The 18,253-nt window shown below is 59.3% G+C and overlaps 1 protein-coding gene across 1 annotated transcript in view; it reads left to right on the top strand.

Annotated features, from left to right (window-relative positions):
* The window catches only part of FOXK1 (forkhead box K1), a 63,408-nt gene extending 48,223 nt beyond the window's left edge, over positions 1-15,185 (top strand). Inside the window, exons 3-9 of the mRNA XM_047712760.1 lie at positions 2,845-3,001; positions 3,556-3,702; positions 4,335-4,528; positions 6,871-7,037; positions 7,127-7,411; positions 8,131-8,355; positions 8,859-15,185. Of these exons, the coding sequence (XP_047568716.1) occupies positions 2,845-3,001; positions 3,556-3,702; positions 4,335-4,528; positions 6,871-7,037; positions 7,127-7,411; positions 8,131-8,355; positions 8,859-9,133 (1,450 nt within the window). The 3' untranslated portion in view covers positions 9,134-15,185. The remainder of the gene's footprint in view (positions 1-2,844; positions 3,002-3,555; positions 3,703-4,334; positions 4,529-6,870; positions 7,038-7,126; positions 7,412-8,130; positions 8,356-8,858) is intronic.
* Positions 15,186-18,253: the final 3,068 nt, after the last annotated feature.

Below are 18,253 nucleotides of genomic sequence, written 5' to 3'. Positions count from 1 at the left end.
AGGCTGGCACGGGAAGAAAATGCCCACAGTCCCAGGGCAGACCAGGCGGGCTGGCCTCTGAGTGGGGGTCCAGGCCTGGTGGAGCCTGGGGCCGCCTGGAGGGGTGGCAGTGGGACGCCATGGAAAAGGCCACAGGGACGGAATTGGCCGGCCTGCCTTTTTTCCCACTGGTTTTTCTCAGCATGATTTCTTACCGTCACAGTGAGACCTAGAAACAACTTTTCCCATCGGGTTGCTCCTTCTTTTCCAGAATCTGTCAACATAGGGTGCAGAGTCAAGGCCAGGCGTGACCCGCGTGGTCACAGAGGTCATGTGCTGGGCCCGGCAGTCACAGAGCCAGCCTGGGTTTGCCCCAGCCCGGAGAGCTGCTGGCAGGACAGGCCAGCCCAAGCAGCCGCCCCCCGAGACCATGAACCTGTCTTGCCTGAAACAAAAATGTGACTTCAGAGCTGGTTTCCCAGAAAAGGGGGAGTCAGCAACGAACGGTTGAAAGTGCACGTTCTGCTGCATTTCCCCTGGAACCCTGAATTGGGAAGAACGGGCACTCGTGTGGTGTGACGTCTGGTAGGCGGCAGCCACTCGGGCTCTGCTCCTTCCCCGTGTGCCCAGATGCAGACGCCCCCGCCACCCCGACAAAGTGAGCAGTTCTTTGCTAAGCCTGGCCGGCTCAGTCAGTAGAGCCTACAACTTTTGATCTCAGGGTCATGAGTTCAAGCCCCACATTGGGCATGGAGTCTACTCCAAAAAAAAAAAAAAATCTTTTTTCCAGCTTTTGCTAGTAGGGAGGGAGATTTCCAGCATGGTGGGATACATCTCTGTAGGGACACCGAGTGTCTTGGTTGGTTCCTGAGCCCCTTGAGTCCCCATCTCACACCTGCCCCTTGGAGGCCCATCTTAGAGCCGAGCTCATGTGGCTTCTTGCTTTCATCCTTCTCTTCCAGAGGCGGTGCGATGTCAGGGCCACCGGGTGCCAGGGACAGCTGTCTTAGCACAGACAGGCCCGCGGGGACAACTCAGGGGGTCACGGGAAAGCTTGAGGCTCTGAGACTAGAAGGGCTGTGTGCACACACACATTCTCCTGGGACAGGCCCACAGGGCCATGGCGGCAGTGGCGCTCTGTCCCCTGTGAGCACTGGCCAGCACGAGTCCCCAGCTGCCCCCTTGCTTGCTCCCCTGTGAATTATTCCCGTTCGAAATCACTCTTGGTGAATGACAGCCTTTACTCTGGATTTTGCCTCTGAGAGTTAGAGATAGATTTTCTGCAGTGTTCTGCAAAATAGTGACCTGTGGTGGCCAGCACAGCCCCATGTGCCTAAGCCCAGAGGTCGTGTGTGTCCTCGCCCCTGGTAGGGGCGGCTGGTCCGCGTCACACAAGGGCAGGAAGCCACCTGCCTCCCGGCTGGTGTGACTTTGTGTCCAGGAGTGATGGTTTTTGTCCCTGTGGTCTGATGTGCTTTACTGTGTTCAGGTCCACAGGGGGCGTCGCGTGTGTGCGGGAACCAAGCGGGCTGACAGGGCTGCCACGCACCAGGCATCCCGTGCTTCTGCACTGTTTGGCGGAGGACAGCGCAGAGAATCTTCAGGAAAGGCGCCTCACCTCAGGGTCGTGTGACCGCTGAACCACAGCTTCGTGCCACACGGTGGCATTTCGTTCCCAGATGGCTGTGTTTGAGAAGCCTGCTTCCGAGCGTGTGACTGTTACCGGTCCCCTAACGTTACGAGCTTGGGTGTTGTTTGTCTGGTTCCGAATTAAGTTAAGAAAAAGAGAACGTCTCAGCTAAGATTCCTTGAGTCTGGGGCACCCGGGCGGCTCAGGAGAGGGACGGAGGGGAGGATGCAGGAGCACATGGGGTGTGTTCCAAAAGCTGGGGCCTTCTGGACCGTTCCTGGTGGGGTGCTGCCTCGGAGGAGCTCTCCTGAGGGCAGGGCCCCAGGTCCACTGTGACTGGCCTTGTCCCCGCCCTGTGGGCCAGACTCCGTGCGGGAAGGGGCGCCTGTGGTCCCACGTGGGGCTGGCCAACGGGGCACCTTTTACCTGGGCTTGTTACCTAGTGTTTGCATTGGTGTTTTCTGAATATTTTGTAATAGAATTAGTTTTCAGAATCGGAATTTCATTGTAGTTTGATAATCAAAGTCCGCCTTGTCAATGAGAGGCACTGTGCCAGCGCCTGTCACCACTGGGCTGGGCTGGGCCAGGCGAGCTCCAGCAGGATGCGGGCCAGGGACCCTGTAGGCCTGGCAGTGGCCAGTGTGTGCTCAGGACCTGCTTGAGCCACAGGTGTGCCTGGCCCGTGTATTTGGCTGCAATTCCCCACTTCCGATTGGCACGGCAGCCCAGGAGAGAGAGCCACTGGGCCACAGAGGTGGAAGCCGTGGCCCTGAGAAACTGGGGGAGGGCCCATCCCAGAGGTCCTGATGCCCCTGCGCAAGGCCTTGTCTCCCCAGCCCTGGTCCACAGCGCCCTCGTGTGGACAGTGAGCACACGACAGCCAGCCCTGTCAGCAACCCCTGCCCTGTGGGTGGTGCCCCTCTGGGCCCAGGCTGTGTGCGGTGCTGGGGCGGGGGTCAGGACCCACAGCTCCGCACCACGGTCAGAAACTGCCGCTGTAATACCACACATCGCACCTGCCGCATGTGGACATGAACTGTTCTCTGGCTGCTCACGGGTGGTCCTTTATCAGAGGCAAGGTGTGGCATCCTGACAGTACAGCACAGGGAAGGAAGGGGTCACATTTCCCCGTAGCCCGGCATCGCCCAGCATCACCTGGCAGGTCCTGAAGTCCTGTGACTTCATGTCTTCCTTGCCAGGGTCATGAACTCAGGCCGTGTCGTTTCTCTCCGCAGTGTTCCCAACTCCTGCCCGGCCAGTCCGCGTGGGGCTGGGTCGTCCGGCTACCGCTTTGTTCAGAACGTGACCTCGGACCTGCAGCTGGCCGCAGAGTTTGCCGCGAAGGCCGCCTCGGAGCAGCAGGCAGACACATCCGGAGGGGACAGCCCTAAGGTCTCAGGACTCATGGCGCACGCGGCTGCGTGGTGACCGTGCCCGGGGCACGGCACGGGCACACCCAGGGCTGCTCCAGTGAGCGCGGTGGGCTTGCGGGGTGCGGGCGTGAGAAGGAGCCGCGCCCGGGGGCAGGACGCCAGCCCCCTGCCTGGATAGCACACGTGGCTCCCTCAGTGACATCGCTCGGGCCCCAGGCCCTCTCTCCGGCTCTGCACCTCCTCGGCCTTCTGTCCTCATCCCCTCTGTGGGTGACATGACGGCTTCAGGGCTTTTCCTTGCAGCTTTGGTATCTTAGCTCATTCTCCTCTGATATCAACCTTAAATCGATTTGCTAAGGAAGTGAGAAATTTCAGAATTAAATTATGATGAAAATCTGATTTCTCCCTATGGGGCTGGAACGGCTGTCCCTCGTTGAGTGCACGCGCGTTGGCAGGCCGCAGGTGGTCCCTGGGATTGAGTTAGCTGGACTTGGGTGCTCTCCAGGAGCAGGGGCACATGGCAGGTGGCCCGGAAAGCCTGCCGGAGCTGACGGCTGCTGCCTTTCCCTTCAGGATGAGTCGAAGCCGCCGTACTCCTACGCTCAGCTGATCGTGCAGGCCATCTCGTCTGCGCAGGACAGGCAGCTAACACTAAGTGGGATCTACGCCCACATCACCAAGCATTACCCCTACTACCGCACGGCTGACAAAGGCTGGCAGGTGAGGCCCGAGCCCAAGAAGCCAGACTCCCAGTCTGGGAACAAGGAGGTTAACAGGGAGGTCATTTTCTGTGGGACAGAGTGGTCCCAGGGGGGAGTGTCTCTGCTGATGGCCCGTGGCACATCGGAACTGAGCGACAGCCCCAGTGAGTCCAAATAGTCTCCCTCCCTCCGACGTCCAAAAAAGGGAGGGCAGTTGCCTGGTGTTTTCAAGCCTACCGTGGCTTCCGATCGTGTGCTGTGTTGGAAATGGACCATGCCCCTGTGCCTCACAGCGGCCCGCGTGTACCAGGACCGTCAGACCTCGTGTCAGGCTTGTTCAGGAACGTTTTCCCCATGGTTCTTCTTTTCCCCTGGCCGGTTGACTTAGTACAAGTTCTGATCTACAGACTCTGGGTCATGGCCCATCTTTCGGTTTCACTTTTTGTCTGAGAAATGCCGTGCTAAATTTTGTTAGGAAAAGCTACCACTGTGCCTTTGCACTTCCTGGTAGAATCCAGTGACCTTGCCCCCTGTGGGGCGCCCGCACCAGCACGAACGCTGGGCTCTCCTATCGCCTCTGGTCTCGTGTCTCTTACGTTCAGATTCCGTTTTCTGACATGCTAACTGGTGACTGTCTCTGCTTGCCCACAGAATTCCATCCGACACAATCTCTCTTTGAACCGTTACTTTATTAAAGTCCCTCGTTCCCAGGAGGAGCCTGGGAAGGGGTCTTTTTGGCGAATAGACCCTGCCTCAGAAGCGAAGCTTGTGGAACAGGCATTCCGAAAACGGAGGCAGAGGGGCGTCTCCTGTTTCCGTACCCCCTTCGGGCCTCTGTCTTCCAGGTAAGCCCCCGCTCTGCCCTCGCTCAGCACCCCGGCTCCCCAGACGTCCACGTTCATAGGACCACCTCTGGCTCTTCAAACGCGTCACTTTTATGTTTTTGAGTGAGACGGTGTCAGGACCGGTGACTCTGGGACAGTGAAGTTAGTAAGTGGGCCATGGGCTGCTCCTCTGACGGGTCTGTTCTCAGAAGCTGAAATGTGGGCAGCGGTGGGACCAGAACCTGAAGCCAGAGAGGAGTGGAAGGGGCCTGCGGGGCTCCATGGACGCGAGCGTGCTGGCAAAGGGCCTGACAGGACAGGTCTGGCCGAGCTCAGACAGGCTGTGTTGTTAACGAAGCCGCCGTTGGGAAGTGGGCACCGTCTGCCCTCTGGTCAGGGCCCCTCCCGCTCTGCACATGGACGGGCCAAGAGGTCTTCCCAAGGTCGCCAGTCCAGGGAGAGCATGGGGCAAGAGAAGACAGATGCTCTCTGAAGAGAGAAGTTTCTCTGAAGAAGTTTCTTGGAAGGAAACTGTGCTTTCCACATCGTGTAGCTAACGTGATTCTGTGACAGACTGCTCAGACGTCCAGAAACGTCTGGTATGGGGTCAGGCCTGATTCTCAGTTCTGTAGCCAGAGCAGAAATCGGAGCAAAGGTGACGGTCGTACCGGTAAGGTAGGAATTCAGAACACGTCTGCTGAGCTCACGTTTTCCCGAACACCACGTCGTGTGAGTAGGGCTTGGAGAGAAAGTGCTGTCGGAGTGGCTGAGTTCGCCAGGGGGGCGGCCCAGAGACGTGGTGGCCGTACGACAGCTCCTCCTCCCTCACGCTCCTGTAGCCAGAGGCCCTGGTGGCAGTGGGGTGCGTTTCTCTGCGCCGTGAGGGCATCCGCTCCAGGCCTTTCCCTGCTCCTGGCACTTTGCTGGCGATCTCCAGCGCCCGCGGGCTCAGGGGGCCAGCTCCCCGACCTCCACCCACATCTCTCCTGCTGTTCTCCCCGAGCACGCCAGTGTCTAGATTGCCCCTGTAACAGGACACCGGTCACTGGGTTAGGGACCATCCTACCCACCAGCTCCCAGCAAGGCCCCCCGGTGTAGCACTGGTGATTTCTGGGGATGCAGCTTAGCCCTTAATGGTGAGCACCATGACTTGTCACTTGTCAGACGAGCCTGTGGCCAGCTAGGGGAGTAGGTACGGGGCTGGCTCTATGCGCCCGGCACTTCCCAGGGAACCCTGATTGGAGGTGTCTCTGGAGGATGACAAGGGGGCCTATCTTTACCGTCATCCTGGGAGTGAGGGCCACAGTCTCGTGAATCTGCACAGTGGCCAGCAGGGAATTCTTGGGCCCAGGAGGAAGGCTGTGCACGCTGTGTCTTCAGGAGAGGGAGGGCGTCTCATGGCTGCAGAGCTGGGATTCTGTAGGAGAAAGGCGGTGGGTGTGTTTGTGTCGGGTGGCAGGCGGGTGGAAAGCAGGGTAGGCTCAGTGCAGAGCTGAAGAGGGCCTGCCAGGAATTTGGGCTCCTGAGGTCAGAGGAAGGCTGTCTGTCACAGGCTCAGGGGCTGGGAAGCCTGGGCATGAGCAGAGGGGCTCCAGGTCTGGGTGGGAGGCGGACCAGCCAGCTGAGAGGTGGGAGAAGCAGGAGGAAGACTCGGGGGTGGGGGGGAGGGTACCAGGTCTGTGCCTGAGGAGACCAGGGCATCCACAGCACCCCATGTCTGGAGGGGCAAACAGTACCACCCACGGGGGCGTTTACTGTGCTCACGGGAAATGCAGAGCAAAGACTGCTTCCTCCAGGCAGCCCCGGTATCCTGCCTTGGAGAGTTTGCGTTGACCCTGGGACTCTGAGGGACCACGAGTCCCCGCGCTGCACAGCCAGTCCCAGGACAGCCCCAGTGGAGCACAAGCTGGACCATGGTGAATGGTGACAGAGGGAGCAGCCTCCCCCAGACCAGTAGCCATGTGAGCCGGACAGCCATGCACCCAAAGCCTGTCTGGTCCTCTGGCCGTAGGTCTGTCCTGGTGGGAAATGCGCACCCGTCCCACCAAAGCCTAGCTCTTTCACAATCCCGTGGGGGGACTGGCTGGTCCCCTTCAGGAAGCAAATTCTCTGGAAGCCATAATTGATGGCATCTCCTACTTCCTGGCTTAAACGCCTGCTGGCTATTGGTCTGTCGGGTAGCTCGTTGTCACTGCACGGTATTACATTAGCGTGGGAACCACCTCGTGAGGACAGAGAAGCATCGGAAAAGGCAAGGGGCCATGGAGCGTGGACGTCGAGGTGTCTGTGTTTTGCGAAGCACCACTTTCATTTCTGACCTTGTGTACTTACTGCCATGGTCCCTTCTCTTGTGTCTTCCTCAGGAGCGCTCCAGCTTCGCCCACTCACCCCGGGCTAATGTCCCCTCGTTCTAGTGGCCTGCAGACCCCAGAGTGCCTGTCTCGAGAGGGCTCACCCATTCCACACGACCCTGACTTTGGGTCAAAGTTAGCTTCTGTTCCAGAGTATCGGTATTCCCAAAGTGCGCCTGGTAAGATGGTCTTGTCCCTGCCCCCTGACATGGCGGAACAGAGCGTCGCGTGTCTGCGGGCCTTAGTGCTCCTGTTCCTTCTCGCACAGGCTCTCCCGTCAGTGCCCAGCCCGTGATCATGGCCGTGCCTCCCCGCCCGCCCAGCCTGGTGGCCAAGCCGGTCGCCTACATGCCGGCGTCCATAGTGACGGCACAGCAGCCATCGGGCCACGCGATCCACGTCGTGCAGCAGGCCCCCCCTGTCACCATGCTCAGAGTGGTCACCACCTCCGCCAGCTCTGCCAACGGCTACATCCTCGCCAGCCAGGCCTCGGCAGGGGGCGCCCACGAGGCAGCGGGCACAGCCGTGCTGGACCTGGGCAGCGAGGCCAGAGGTAAGGAGGGCGTGTGCTCACCGGGCTGCGATGGGGATGGAGCTCACCTGCCAGGGCCACAGGCAGTCCCTGGGGGCCAACGATTCTCAGGCTGCTGCCTTTCCTCTCTGCTACTTACTGTCTTGGGGAGTGTGTCCTTTGAAATCCACACCGATGGTCCTCTAAACCGTCTCCAGGTGTGCGGCGCCCGAGCTGACAGGCCTGGGACACAGGCTTGATGTTGCCATCCAGAGGGTGATGGTTTCAGGGTCCCCGGCCGGGAGGCTTTAGCGGTCCCGCAGAAAGTCACCACAGGCCCCTGTGTGTGGCGTCTTGAGCCCAGGGGGTCATGGGGTCAGTACTGAGAGCGCAGCTGCCTGGGCGGGAGCCCTCAAACCACACACGGTCTCCTGGGCTCTCGGGCCTCTGTCTGCTGACCCGCAGCCCGTTCATAGTGTCATGACAGCGAAGCAGTTTGCCAGTCTTTTTGTTCCAAATAATGTTTTCTTTTCCCCATTATGTTTGGGTGGGTTAAAGTTCAAGGTATTTAGAAGTTTTTCTAAAATTCTACAGTTGTTTTTTTTACTTGGAATGTACTTCATTGGGGGATGTTTCTTTTGAGCATAGTTGATGCTTCAAAACCACGGTCCGTTCCCCCATAAACAGACTTCCTGCTGAGCACGAAGGAGAGTGGGCCGCCCCATGGGGCGAATGGGGTCCTGACACCCTTTCTCCTGCAGGCCTGGAGGAGAAGCCCACCATCGCGTTCGCCACCATCCCCACCGCCAGCCGCGTCATCCAGACCGTGGCCAGCCAGATGGCCCCAGGGGTCCCCGGACACACGGTCACCATACTGCAGCCAGCCACACCGGTGACCCTCGGGCAGCACCACCTCCCCGTCCGGGCCGTCACTCAGAACGGCAAGCACGCGGTCCCCACCAACAGTTTAGCCAGCAGCACTTACGGTGAGGCCCTGCCCACGCCTGCTCGCCTCAGCCCCGCTGTTCTGCCAGGGAGGCCTGCGGCACGAGATCGCATGTCCCCTCGATCCGCGCGCCCCGTGGTCGGGCCAAGGCACAACCCCTGCCGCAGAGGCAGATCCCCCGGTCCTGGTACTTGTGCCCACTGGGTCAGACGAGAGGTGGGAGGGAAGGGCAATGGTTGGAGGTGGACGGGGAGGGCGGGCGCAGGGAGGGTGGCTCAGGGCAGGCACCTGTGTTAAGCATCTGCTAGAGGTGAGGGCGGGAGCCCTTGGCTGTCTATAGAGATGCCAGTGGCAACAGCAAGAGGAGGCCCCTCGGGCGAGAGCAGGGTGGGGGCAGGGAGGGCGTGGCAGGCAAGGCTCAGCTGGCGAGGGGCAGGCACCCCGGGGCTGGGCATGCTGGGAGCCGGGGTCCCGTGTGCTCAGAACTGGCCTGCGCTGGTCTTCGCCCCTTGCCAACGCACATCTCTTTTCCTCCACTCCTAGCCCTCACCAGCCCCCTGCAGCTCCTGGCAGCCCAGGCTAGTTCGTCCACGCCGGTGGTGGTCACGCGGGTGTGCGAGGTGGGGCCTGAGGAGCCGGCAGCAGTGGCTGCCACCCCAGCCACCCCAGCGACCCCGGCCACCGCTCCCACCTCTGCCTCTTCCACCGGGGAACCCGAGGTTAAAAGGTCACGTGTGGAGGAACCCAGTGGGACTGTGACAGCGCAAGCCGGGGTGATCGCGGCCGCCGGCCCACAGGGACCCGGAACCGGGGAGTGATGTACCCTGTGTGTGGGCCGAGTGGGATGCTCGCCAAAAGGGATTCTGGGGCCGGGCCCTGACTGCCGGGCTCCCGCCGCCCGCGGACCGTGACGAGGAGGCTCCACGCTGACCTGCTCCCAGACACGCTCGTCCTCCTTGTTCTGTTTCCTATTCCTGCTGTGGTTTAAAACAAAACCCATAAACAAGTTCAGACAGCTGATTGTATGATCCGGGAATGCTTGTTTTTATTTTCCTTCTCCCTTGCACCGTGTCTCCTCCCAGGAGGGCTGGGTCACGGGCCGGCCCGGCCACGCGCACAGACCAGGCTTCTGGAGCAGCCTTGGCCCCCGAAGACGACAGAGGCTGTGCGCAGGAGGGCCCAGCAGGCACAAGGCCCGTGAGCCGCTGAGCGGGAGGAGGCAGGAGAGAGGGAGGACCTGCCCAAGCTCAGACTGTCTCGTGGGGTTTGTGCCCTAAAGTAGCGACACGGAAAGTCTTGGCATTAATTGGGGGGAGGGGACTCTGGCTTGGCTTTGGACCCCAAAGACTTGTTGTTTCATTGAAATGAATTGAGGCTTCATCATAGATCTGAGATAAATGCAGGAGGAAGCTCGTGTCTGTGAGGCCATGTCTGTGGACGGCGTAACAGCTGTGGGTCTGGGCTGTGAGCCGGCATTAACCCCGAGAAGAGTCGCCACCGCTGCTCTGTCTGCTAACTTCAAGAAAGATCGGCGGCCGCCTGGATCGCCCTTGGGGGCAGAAAGTTATCTGGGGGAGGAGCGGTGCCCCTCGTCTGGAGGCTCCGAAACTAGGAATCGGTGAGCACCATGTCCTCTGCGGCCCGAGGCCCCATGCCGGGTTGCTGTGGGAAGCGCTGGCCAGGTCGCTCCCACCACCTCTGTCACCGAGTCACACTGGCTTTACCACCCGTACCTCCTGCCGTTTGTCCCGCCGTCTCCTGTGCATGCTGCACTGGGGCCGGGAGCAGGGGCCACCCCTGCCTTTGGCTCCTGCGAACTTCTGGCCACAGGACCCGGCGAGTGGTACCAGCTTCCCCAGGGAGGGTCCCCTGTGCTTGCAGACACCCCCTGCTGCCTGGAGCGGTTCCCGGAGCAGGAAGGGAGCCCGCCGGATCACAGTTCTCCAGCTCCTCGTGGAGAACGTTCTCAGGAAATGTCAAGTGCGTCTGTGAAAAGTGACTCTGAACGTGGTCGGCCGCCCTGGCATTGGACCCTGTGCAGCACAGCAGCCCCAGACTCTGCACCAAAGTCCGGTGGGGACAGTTTTCTTCCTGGAAGTAGCCTGTCCTCAGCATTGGTCTCCCTGCCCAGCAAAGTTGCCTGCGCCCACCCACCCCAACAGCAGCACCCGTGAGAGCACGCAGTCCACAGAAAACCGCTGAGAGGAGGAGCAGGCCTCGCGGGCCACATCAGATCCTGGCTTAAGAACAAGAGGAAAACCGTGGAACTCCGCTTCTAGGCCGTTCACGCAGGACTGGCTCGTGTGCTGTGTGCCCCACCAGCAGCGCTGTGGCTGGGCTGGGTGTGACAAGCCGTCTTGCCACCACAGCCCACAGTTGCCGGTTGCTGGGGACACGTGCGGCCTGTCCTCCTCCCTGGCCCGTGGTGACAGCTGCCCTGGCGTCCTCAGAGCCCGAATGAGGCATTTCTACTGCACGAAACTTAAAGTGGGGGAAAAGTCCTCTTGTGACATCCACACCTGTTGGCTTCAGTGACATGGGCATGGACTTGGCCAGTGTGCCTTCCTCAGTGAAGAGAAGTCACACTCCGTTCCGCATCGACGTTTTCCGTTGCTTTATAAACTTGGTCTCTTGTGGCGTGTGGTGTGTGCACGAACGGGCACACAGGTTGGGCGGAGGCCGAGGCACGCACACGGGCAATTCAGGTCCTTGCCTTGGGCCTTACCTCTAAGGGTCTGCCCCAGGACCTGCCTTCGGCTCACCTGTTGCTGCTTCTTCCCCGTGGTCATTGTTTACGGGGTCCTTGCGAGGGGGACTGCCCAGGTTTGTCTACCGTGTAAAAGCTGTCACCATCTCCAGAGAACTCAGGACAATCAGCCACGGACGCGCATCAGGCATTTGCCCGATCGGGTCCGTCTGACTCTGACCCTTTGCTTTCCCGGCTCTTGAGATGTTTGGGTTTCTGCTCATTTTGGGTGATGATCACACTGTCCGGGCAGGGGTTCCATGAGGAGGGAGCGCGGAGAGGTCAGAACATCAATGGCTGGTGTTGCGTCACGTGGAGAGCTCACACCTTTTCAGCTCCTGCTGGGGCTGGGAAGGGGACCCTGTGGGGTCCGCTCAGGCTGGGCCTTGGGGGAACAGCCACTCCGGGTTCACAGACAGTGAGCTTCTGCATGGGTTTCTGGTCATCTCATGCTGCCGCACGTCCTGGGACTGGTACCTGAAGGCCTGGGATGGCCCCCGCCTCTGTGCCCTCAGAGCCAACCAAGGGACGGCCTCCCTCAACCCGGAAGCAAGGGCACCAGGCCAGATACCACCAGAGGACTGCGGCCCTCCGAATTGGGGCTGCCTATGACCCACCACAAGCCACAAACACACCCGCCCTCCTAGAGAGCAGGTCAACCCCAGCCAGGATTAGGAGAAGCAGAAATAGGTCCGTTCTGGCATCAGGCGGTGTCACCGTGGCCTCAAGGGTCCGAGGACCTTCTTGATCACCCCGGGGTTCGCGCGTGTGTGAAGAGGTCAGCCAGGCCAAAGGTGTGTGGGCTTCGGGATGAGCCCACCTCCTCCGCGCCATGCCCTGGGGTACACAGGCCCTGTGCTCCCAGTACCAGGTGCCTCGTCTCATTGTCCTGCTGGACTGGTCGCCATGTTTACCAGCACCAGAAATGGGAAAACACCCTCTCTGCCTAGGGAGTCACACACGTCACCCCTTTTCCCCTTTTCAGTAGTTGGGCGTTCCCCAGCAAGACAGTCTGCTCTCGTGTTGGAAGGGGGAGGCTTGTACCCCAAGGTCACGGTGGTGTCACAGGGCCCAGTGCATGGGGCAGTGTGGGACACTGAAGGCCGTGGAGACGTGGCTCCTGGCGCCCCAGGGTGGACCTCCTGAGCTGTCTGTATCTGTCCACGCTGACGCCCTCCTGAGTACCGTGTGGTAGCCGAGGACCGGCCAGACAGCGCCATGGGGAGTCAGACAGACTGTCCCTTTACCACCAGCTCTGTAAATTCTGACACGTTTACATGGCGTGTGTCCCTCGAGGGGTCCACACAGATGCCGGAACAGCCCCAAGTCCTGGGACATGGCCGTCGTGGCCCTGCCCCACGCTCCGAAGATGGCAGGACCCCTCACCGGGTCCGCCATGCAGAGCCACACGAGGGCACCCTGGGGCAACAGGGTCTGTGCCCACGGCCAAGCCCGTCAGCTTCCCTCTCTGGCGGGTTCATGTTTGAGGTTTGCAGTTTTTCTCTTTAAGAACCGAGCAAAGTTGAGAAGATGAGGGGTGTTTTCTGGGTTGATAAAATGAGTAATCCGTGATCCTCGAGCTGGGAGGGAACAAGTTCAGGGTGGGGGTGTTGGCACCGCTGGAGCGTGGGGGTCCCCACTTCGCCTCAAGCAGCCTGACCATACAGGGTCCAGTGGGGACATCCTGGTCCCTTTCCTGCTGCTCCCTGGGACTGGGGGATGACCGGCTTGAGGCCTCCAACATCACTGGGTCCGCACACTCGCTTTCCTGAGAACAGGTCTCCGGCTTTCTGTGGAGAACTGGGAGGCCGCCACCCTCTCCAGAGGGAGTGACGGGACTCCCCGCTATGGAAGCCCTGTCGTGGGTCCAGAGTTCAGGAGAAAGAGCAGGCTTGCCTCTGGCCTTGGGGTCAGTTTCTTCATAGAACAGAAACAGGCAAAGAAGGGAGCTCGTCGTCAAACATGAGAACATGTCAAGGAAGAAACACGGCTCCCCGAGCTCTTGGAGCTCAGCTGTCAGTCCAGGGGTGTGAGCGACTGTGGGGGGCGCGGGACGCCTCGGGGGCCCACGGCCCAGCCCCCTGTCTCTGGGAGGACCCAGCTCCCCTGAAAGGGGTCTCAGGGCAGCCCAGCCTGTGGGCATGGACGCCTGTGTCCACGCAAGTCTGTAAGTGCACTCCTTGTTCTAGAACCAGGTTCTAGAAGCTGGGAGGTGGAAGGCCGCCTGACCTCAGCCCCACTGCTGGTTTGGCCTGAAGGAAAGACCGTTTCCCGCAGCCACTCGCCAGCCGCCTTGACGATCCTGCCTCGGAGTGACAGTGCTCGGATGAAATCTCGCAGACTGGCTGCTCCAGACGGGCCGCCGCCCCTCACCCTGTTTCTGTCCATTGTTTTCAAGTTGTTTCCCCATTTTATAAAGCCCTTTCATTTTAGGAGCTGTTTCCCAAGACCTCGATTCCCCCATGAGGTTTTAAACGCTCAGGACGCAGCCGGGTGGGTGCGGGACGCTGCTGCGTTTTTACACGGGACGGAACTGAAAGTCTTGGAATTAGTGAGACTTGGGGCTCCTGTGTGTCCGTTCTAACCGCTGGTTTTGGCCCTCGCCGTTTCAGCCAGGAGTGAGCGGAGCAGCGCTATCTCTAAGGACAAACGCCACAAAGCACTTTGTCCAGTTCTGGCACCTGCTTGTCATTGGGGTGCACTTGGGGGGTGGGAGAAGCGGGGATCCGGGGCCGCGGGGGTCGGGGGCGGCCGGGAGCCCACTGCATGGGAGCTGCGTCCGCGGCCTGCGTCCTGCGGGTTCTAGTCTCCCACCCGCATCCCAGGCGGGCCAGAGTCTCTCCGGGTGCCTCTCTCCTTTCTCTGACCCTGTTAACTTTTTAAAAGAGTCAAATACAATTGGAAGAATCCTGGCTCCTTCTCTGTTCGGGAATTTTTTCTGGAATAGTTAGTTTGATTCCTCCAAGTGCTTCTTGATGGTTTACTCCACGTCAGAAACAGTGAAAAGTGCCCGGGAGGAAGGTGCTTAGCCGCAGTCAAGGGCCTTGCCCTTCTGAGCTGTCTCCCCGAGTCCTGAGGCGCGTTGAGACCTGCCCCTGAACGCCGAGCCCTCAGGCTGCGCAGGAACGAGTCTGTGACTCCAAGCTGGGTTTTCCCACGTGAAGTTAAGGGGCTTGTAGCCTCCTAAGCTCTTGGCCTCTAAGTTCTGTGTTAACTGACCCCCATCTTTTTCTTTTTTTTTTTTTTTTTTTAATAATCCTTAAAAATGGGATTTAAAATCCAAACATTTAAAGTTTGGCCCTTCCGTGCTTCTCTCCCAGCTTCCTTTCCGAAGGCTTTCTGCATACCCATATTCTTCATTTACGCGGCTCGGTCTGTATTTCAGGATGGGGGTCGGGGAGGAAAGAAACGAAAGTGTGACCCCGACTCTCACCTGGGTCCGCCAAGTTCAGCCCCATGAGCCGCGTGTGCCCCACAAACCCCCGCGCCCCGCAGCCAGGCCCGCGGGCAGAGGGATTGAACCCGTACTGAGACTTTGTTTTCTTACCTGCTGGCAATTCTCCTGTAAAGATAACTTGGGGGGCGGGTGTGAGGGGTGTGTGTGCGTGCGCGTGTGGGAGCGTGTGTTTTGTTTTGTTTTGTTTTTTTTACAGTGGCTGTCTAAAGTATTTTCCACAGTACGTGTAATAATCAGTGCTTTAAAAGCGGTGGTACCCATACGGTGGAATCGAAGGCCCCGCCGCGCTGCTGGCTTCTGCCGCCTGTGCACGCGTGGGCCCGCGGGAAGCCCCGGCGGTGGCAGGGAGCCAGCGGTCCCGTCCTCAGAAAGACGAGAGGCCCACAGCAGCCGGGCCCGCCTGCGTTTTCATTTCAAATGGGATACAGTATTTTTTTAATAAGGAGCCATACTTTTTTTTTAAAGTTTGAGATCTGAATGTGATTTCTAATTGTATCAGACATTAATGTTTTAAAGCTATAACAAAGTTTAAAATTTCTACTTGTTTTCCACTTATTTTAACTGTCCTTTTATCTATTAAATTGTTGTATGTGGGTGGGGAAGTTCTGTTTCTCCCCTTAGCATTTGTTTCTATAACCAGAAATAAAATTATATATTACAGAAACGAGCCCGGGGCTCCATGTGGTCCTTGGGAGTGGCTTCTGGAGGCAGACGGGTAGATGGGCAGATGCCTGGACACGCAGCCCCCGTGGGCTCCCTGGAGGGGGGCGCCTGACCCGAGGGGCGGCCGCTGGGAAAGGTGTGCGTTTGCCTATTGTGCTCAGAGGCCCCCTCCGGGCAAGATGCACACTGTCAGGGGAGGCGCCCGTGATTTCCTGACCTCACAGAGCCCCATCAAGTTCTCTAAATCCGAGTGTCTGCACCCCAGGGACAGGAAGACCATTCCCATCGGCCCCCGGACGTGGACAAGCTGGCGGAGCCTCGCCCTGCACCCAGGCACCCGGAGCTCCACTGGGGGTGCCCATGGCTTTCTCTGCAGCTGCGCCCGTGCACCCACAAGGAGCAGACCCTGGACAGCTGGGGGTCCCTCCTGCCGGCACTCGGCTGTGTGAGCCTTTCTGCCGCTGTGCGCACTTCGTCTCTTAGGCCTTGTGTGTTCTGGGTACCGGCGACAAAGCTGTGGGCGACGTTAGCAAAAGTGGTCGGCCCCGGCGCTGAGGTCAGACTTGGATTCAAAGTCTGGCCGGGGGTCAGCGGGGGAGGTTTAAGTGGCAAGTAGCTCCATTATCTATTAAAAAATAGATAATAAAAATAAGATTTCAGGATAATATTTGGCACAAACATGAATTTCGTGAGAAACCATCGTGTGTCACGACCCCTGGGAAGAGGCTTGGGTTGTGCGTGTGTGCAGAGAGAACGGCCCGGCCCATGGCTGTGTTCTCAGAAGTGAAGCCAGCCGGCGAAGGCGGGCTGGTATGGAAGTGGGCAGAGGGCACAGCCCCCGCCACGGACCGCCTACACGTCCAGCCGTGTTCACGGTTGCCGAAGCTGGAGGCCGACCAGGGGGTACACCGACAGCGGAATGGCTGAGAGGTGGTAATTCCCCGTGGTCATCTGTTCCCAGAACGCGGCCGTGAGGACGGCCTGCTGTGACATCCCCCCCCCCCCATGGGGGATGGAGCCATAGAGAAGCCTGCACGATGTGGGGCTCCGTTTGTATGAACCGCAAAGAGGCAGGACTAACCCACGGCGACAAGAGGAGGTGCTGAGAGCCACGGGGAGGGCTGGGCCAGGGTCAGCTGGACACAGCGGCTTGCTCTGTTTTCAGGAATGTGGGCAGCCAGCTGCTAAAGCCATCATTCAAATTTTAGTGATATAAACTTAACGATAGTGATACAAACTTAAAATTAAATACATTACATTAAAAAAGAAGGCGGTAAGTACGCTGTTTGTTTCTTACTATCGTCTGACTCTCCCCATGCCCTCCCGGTCACCACCCCCCCCCCCCCCCCCGTCCCTCGTGTCCATTTGGTTTCCCAGCTTTCCCGGCGGAGCAGTGACATCACGGTGGCAGCCTAAAATCTGCCATTTGGTGGGTATCTGTACACAGAAATCATCAAACACTACAGGTCAGCCCCTCGCCTCCCCGCGCCCCCCCATTAAACATTTCCCAGTGTATCACGCTCAGATTAGTGGGAAGGATCACGGAGTTCACTTACAATCTGTATACTTTATACATGCTTTACCTTAATAAATGCTTTTTTAAGCTCCAATATTAGTATCCTAACTCCTTTCCAGGTCTCAGTGCAGGTACCTGCGGATTCGCTGTGCATACCACGGCCCAGGTAAACCAGCAGACTCCCTCCACAGCCGCGGGTTGTGACCAAGCAACGGGAGGGCGGCTTCACTCCCAGCCTCCTGTGTGCTTGTGATTCCCGCGCCGGGCCAGGGCAGGGGGCGCAAACCCCGCCTCGGCTCTCCCAGCCTCTCCCTTTCCTACCGGGGCCTGGAAGGCGAGAGGGTGCTTCCTGGCCCTGGCCACATCCTTCATCAAACGCTCTGACAACAGCCGGCTTAGTCTCTGCAGCCCAGCCAGGGCCAGCGCCTCGGGCCAGGGCCACCCCCAGGGGCCACCCCTCCTAGCCCTGGGACCCTCCTGCCACCCCCCTGCAATCTCCCCACATCCCTCTCCCAGCAGCAGCTGCGACTCACCCTCCCTTTCAGGTGTGCAGCCCCAGCAGCCCTTGGGACTTGACCTCTGTGGCCCCGCATCCTCCCAGATGTCTTCCCGCTGCTCCGGCCATTCTTCAGTGGGTGACAGGTGGGGGACAGCATGGCTGCTTGGCTCATCATGCTTCTCCCCTGACAGGTGTAGACCTCGGGCACCTTACCTGGTTTTAGCTTCAGTCCAATCGTCCTTCAAATGGTAATAAAACTTGACTCGGAGTTGACTGACAGGTTTAACGAGATCACCGATGCACGGTGCTTGTCCCTCCCCAAGGACCCCCTGTAACAGACTTCCTGGAGGCCCAGCTCCCCTCCGAATCCCTCTGCAGCTCCCATCTCTAACTCCTTGGCACCGGCTGCCCTCCACACCTCCTGGGTACCATCAGGACATCTCAAAACTGTCAAGTCCGGGTTTCTGGCAGGTGAGTAGCTGGACTGTCCTCTCTCCGCCCCCTCTCCTCCATCAGGCGTCTCCCTCGCTGCTGACTCCCGCCACCCTGCCCAGACACCCGACTGCCCATAGCGCCTGCTCTCACTCGGCACCATCCTCCCTCTGTGGCATTTCCCACTATTAGGCCGCGGTGTGTGTTTGCATATTTGATCACTGTCCACTTATCAGCTATAAATTCTCCGAGGGCAGGGGCCTGGCCTCCCCTGTTCACTGTTCCCCGGAACCTAAAATACTCCCTAGCTCAGCGAAGGGACTCAGTCCTTGCCGGCTCATTGAATGAATGACTCCCCAGACGTCTCTTCTGCCCCAGTGCCAAGGGAACAGGACCACACAGAAAGCCAGGAACCTGCTGTTGCCCTGTTCCTCCTCCTGTCCCCAGTCCATCTCCAGGTCCTATAAATCCTAGTCATGAATGGTGACAGAGTCTGCCTACTGCCTGTCCTCATGGCCTGTACCTAGCTTGGGCAGCCTCCCCGCGCCCTGTCTATCCTGCTGCCAGAGGTCAGGTTCCGGTCAGGTGCACGTAGTCTCAGGAAGCAGGCCTGAACCGCTCTGTT

Source organism: Lutra lutra, chromosome 18 (assembly GCF_902655055.1).
Source record: "Lutra lutra chromosome 18, mLutLut1.2, whole genome shotgun sequence".
Taxonomy (NCBI): Eukaryota; Metazoa; Chordata; class Mammalia; order Carnivora; family Mustelidae; genus Lutra; species Lutra lutra.
This window is presented reverse-complemented; position numbering and strand designations above follow the sequence as displayed.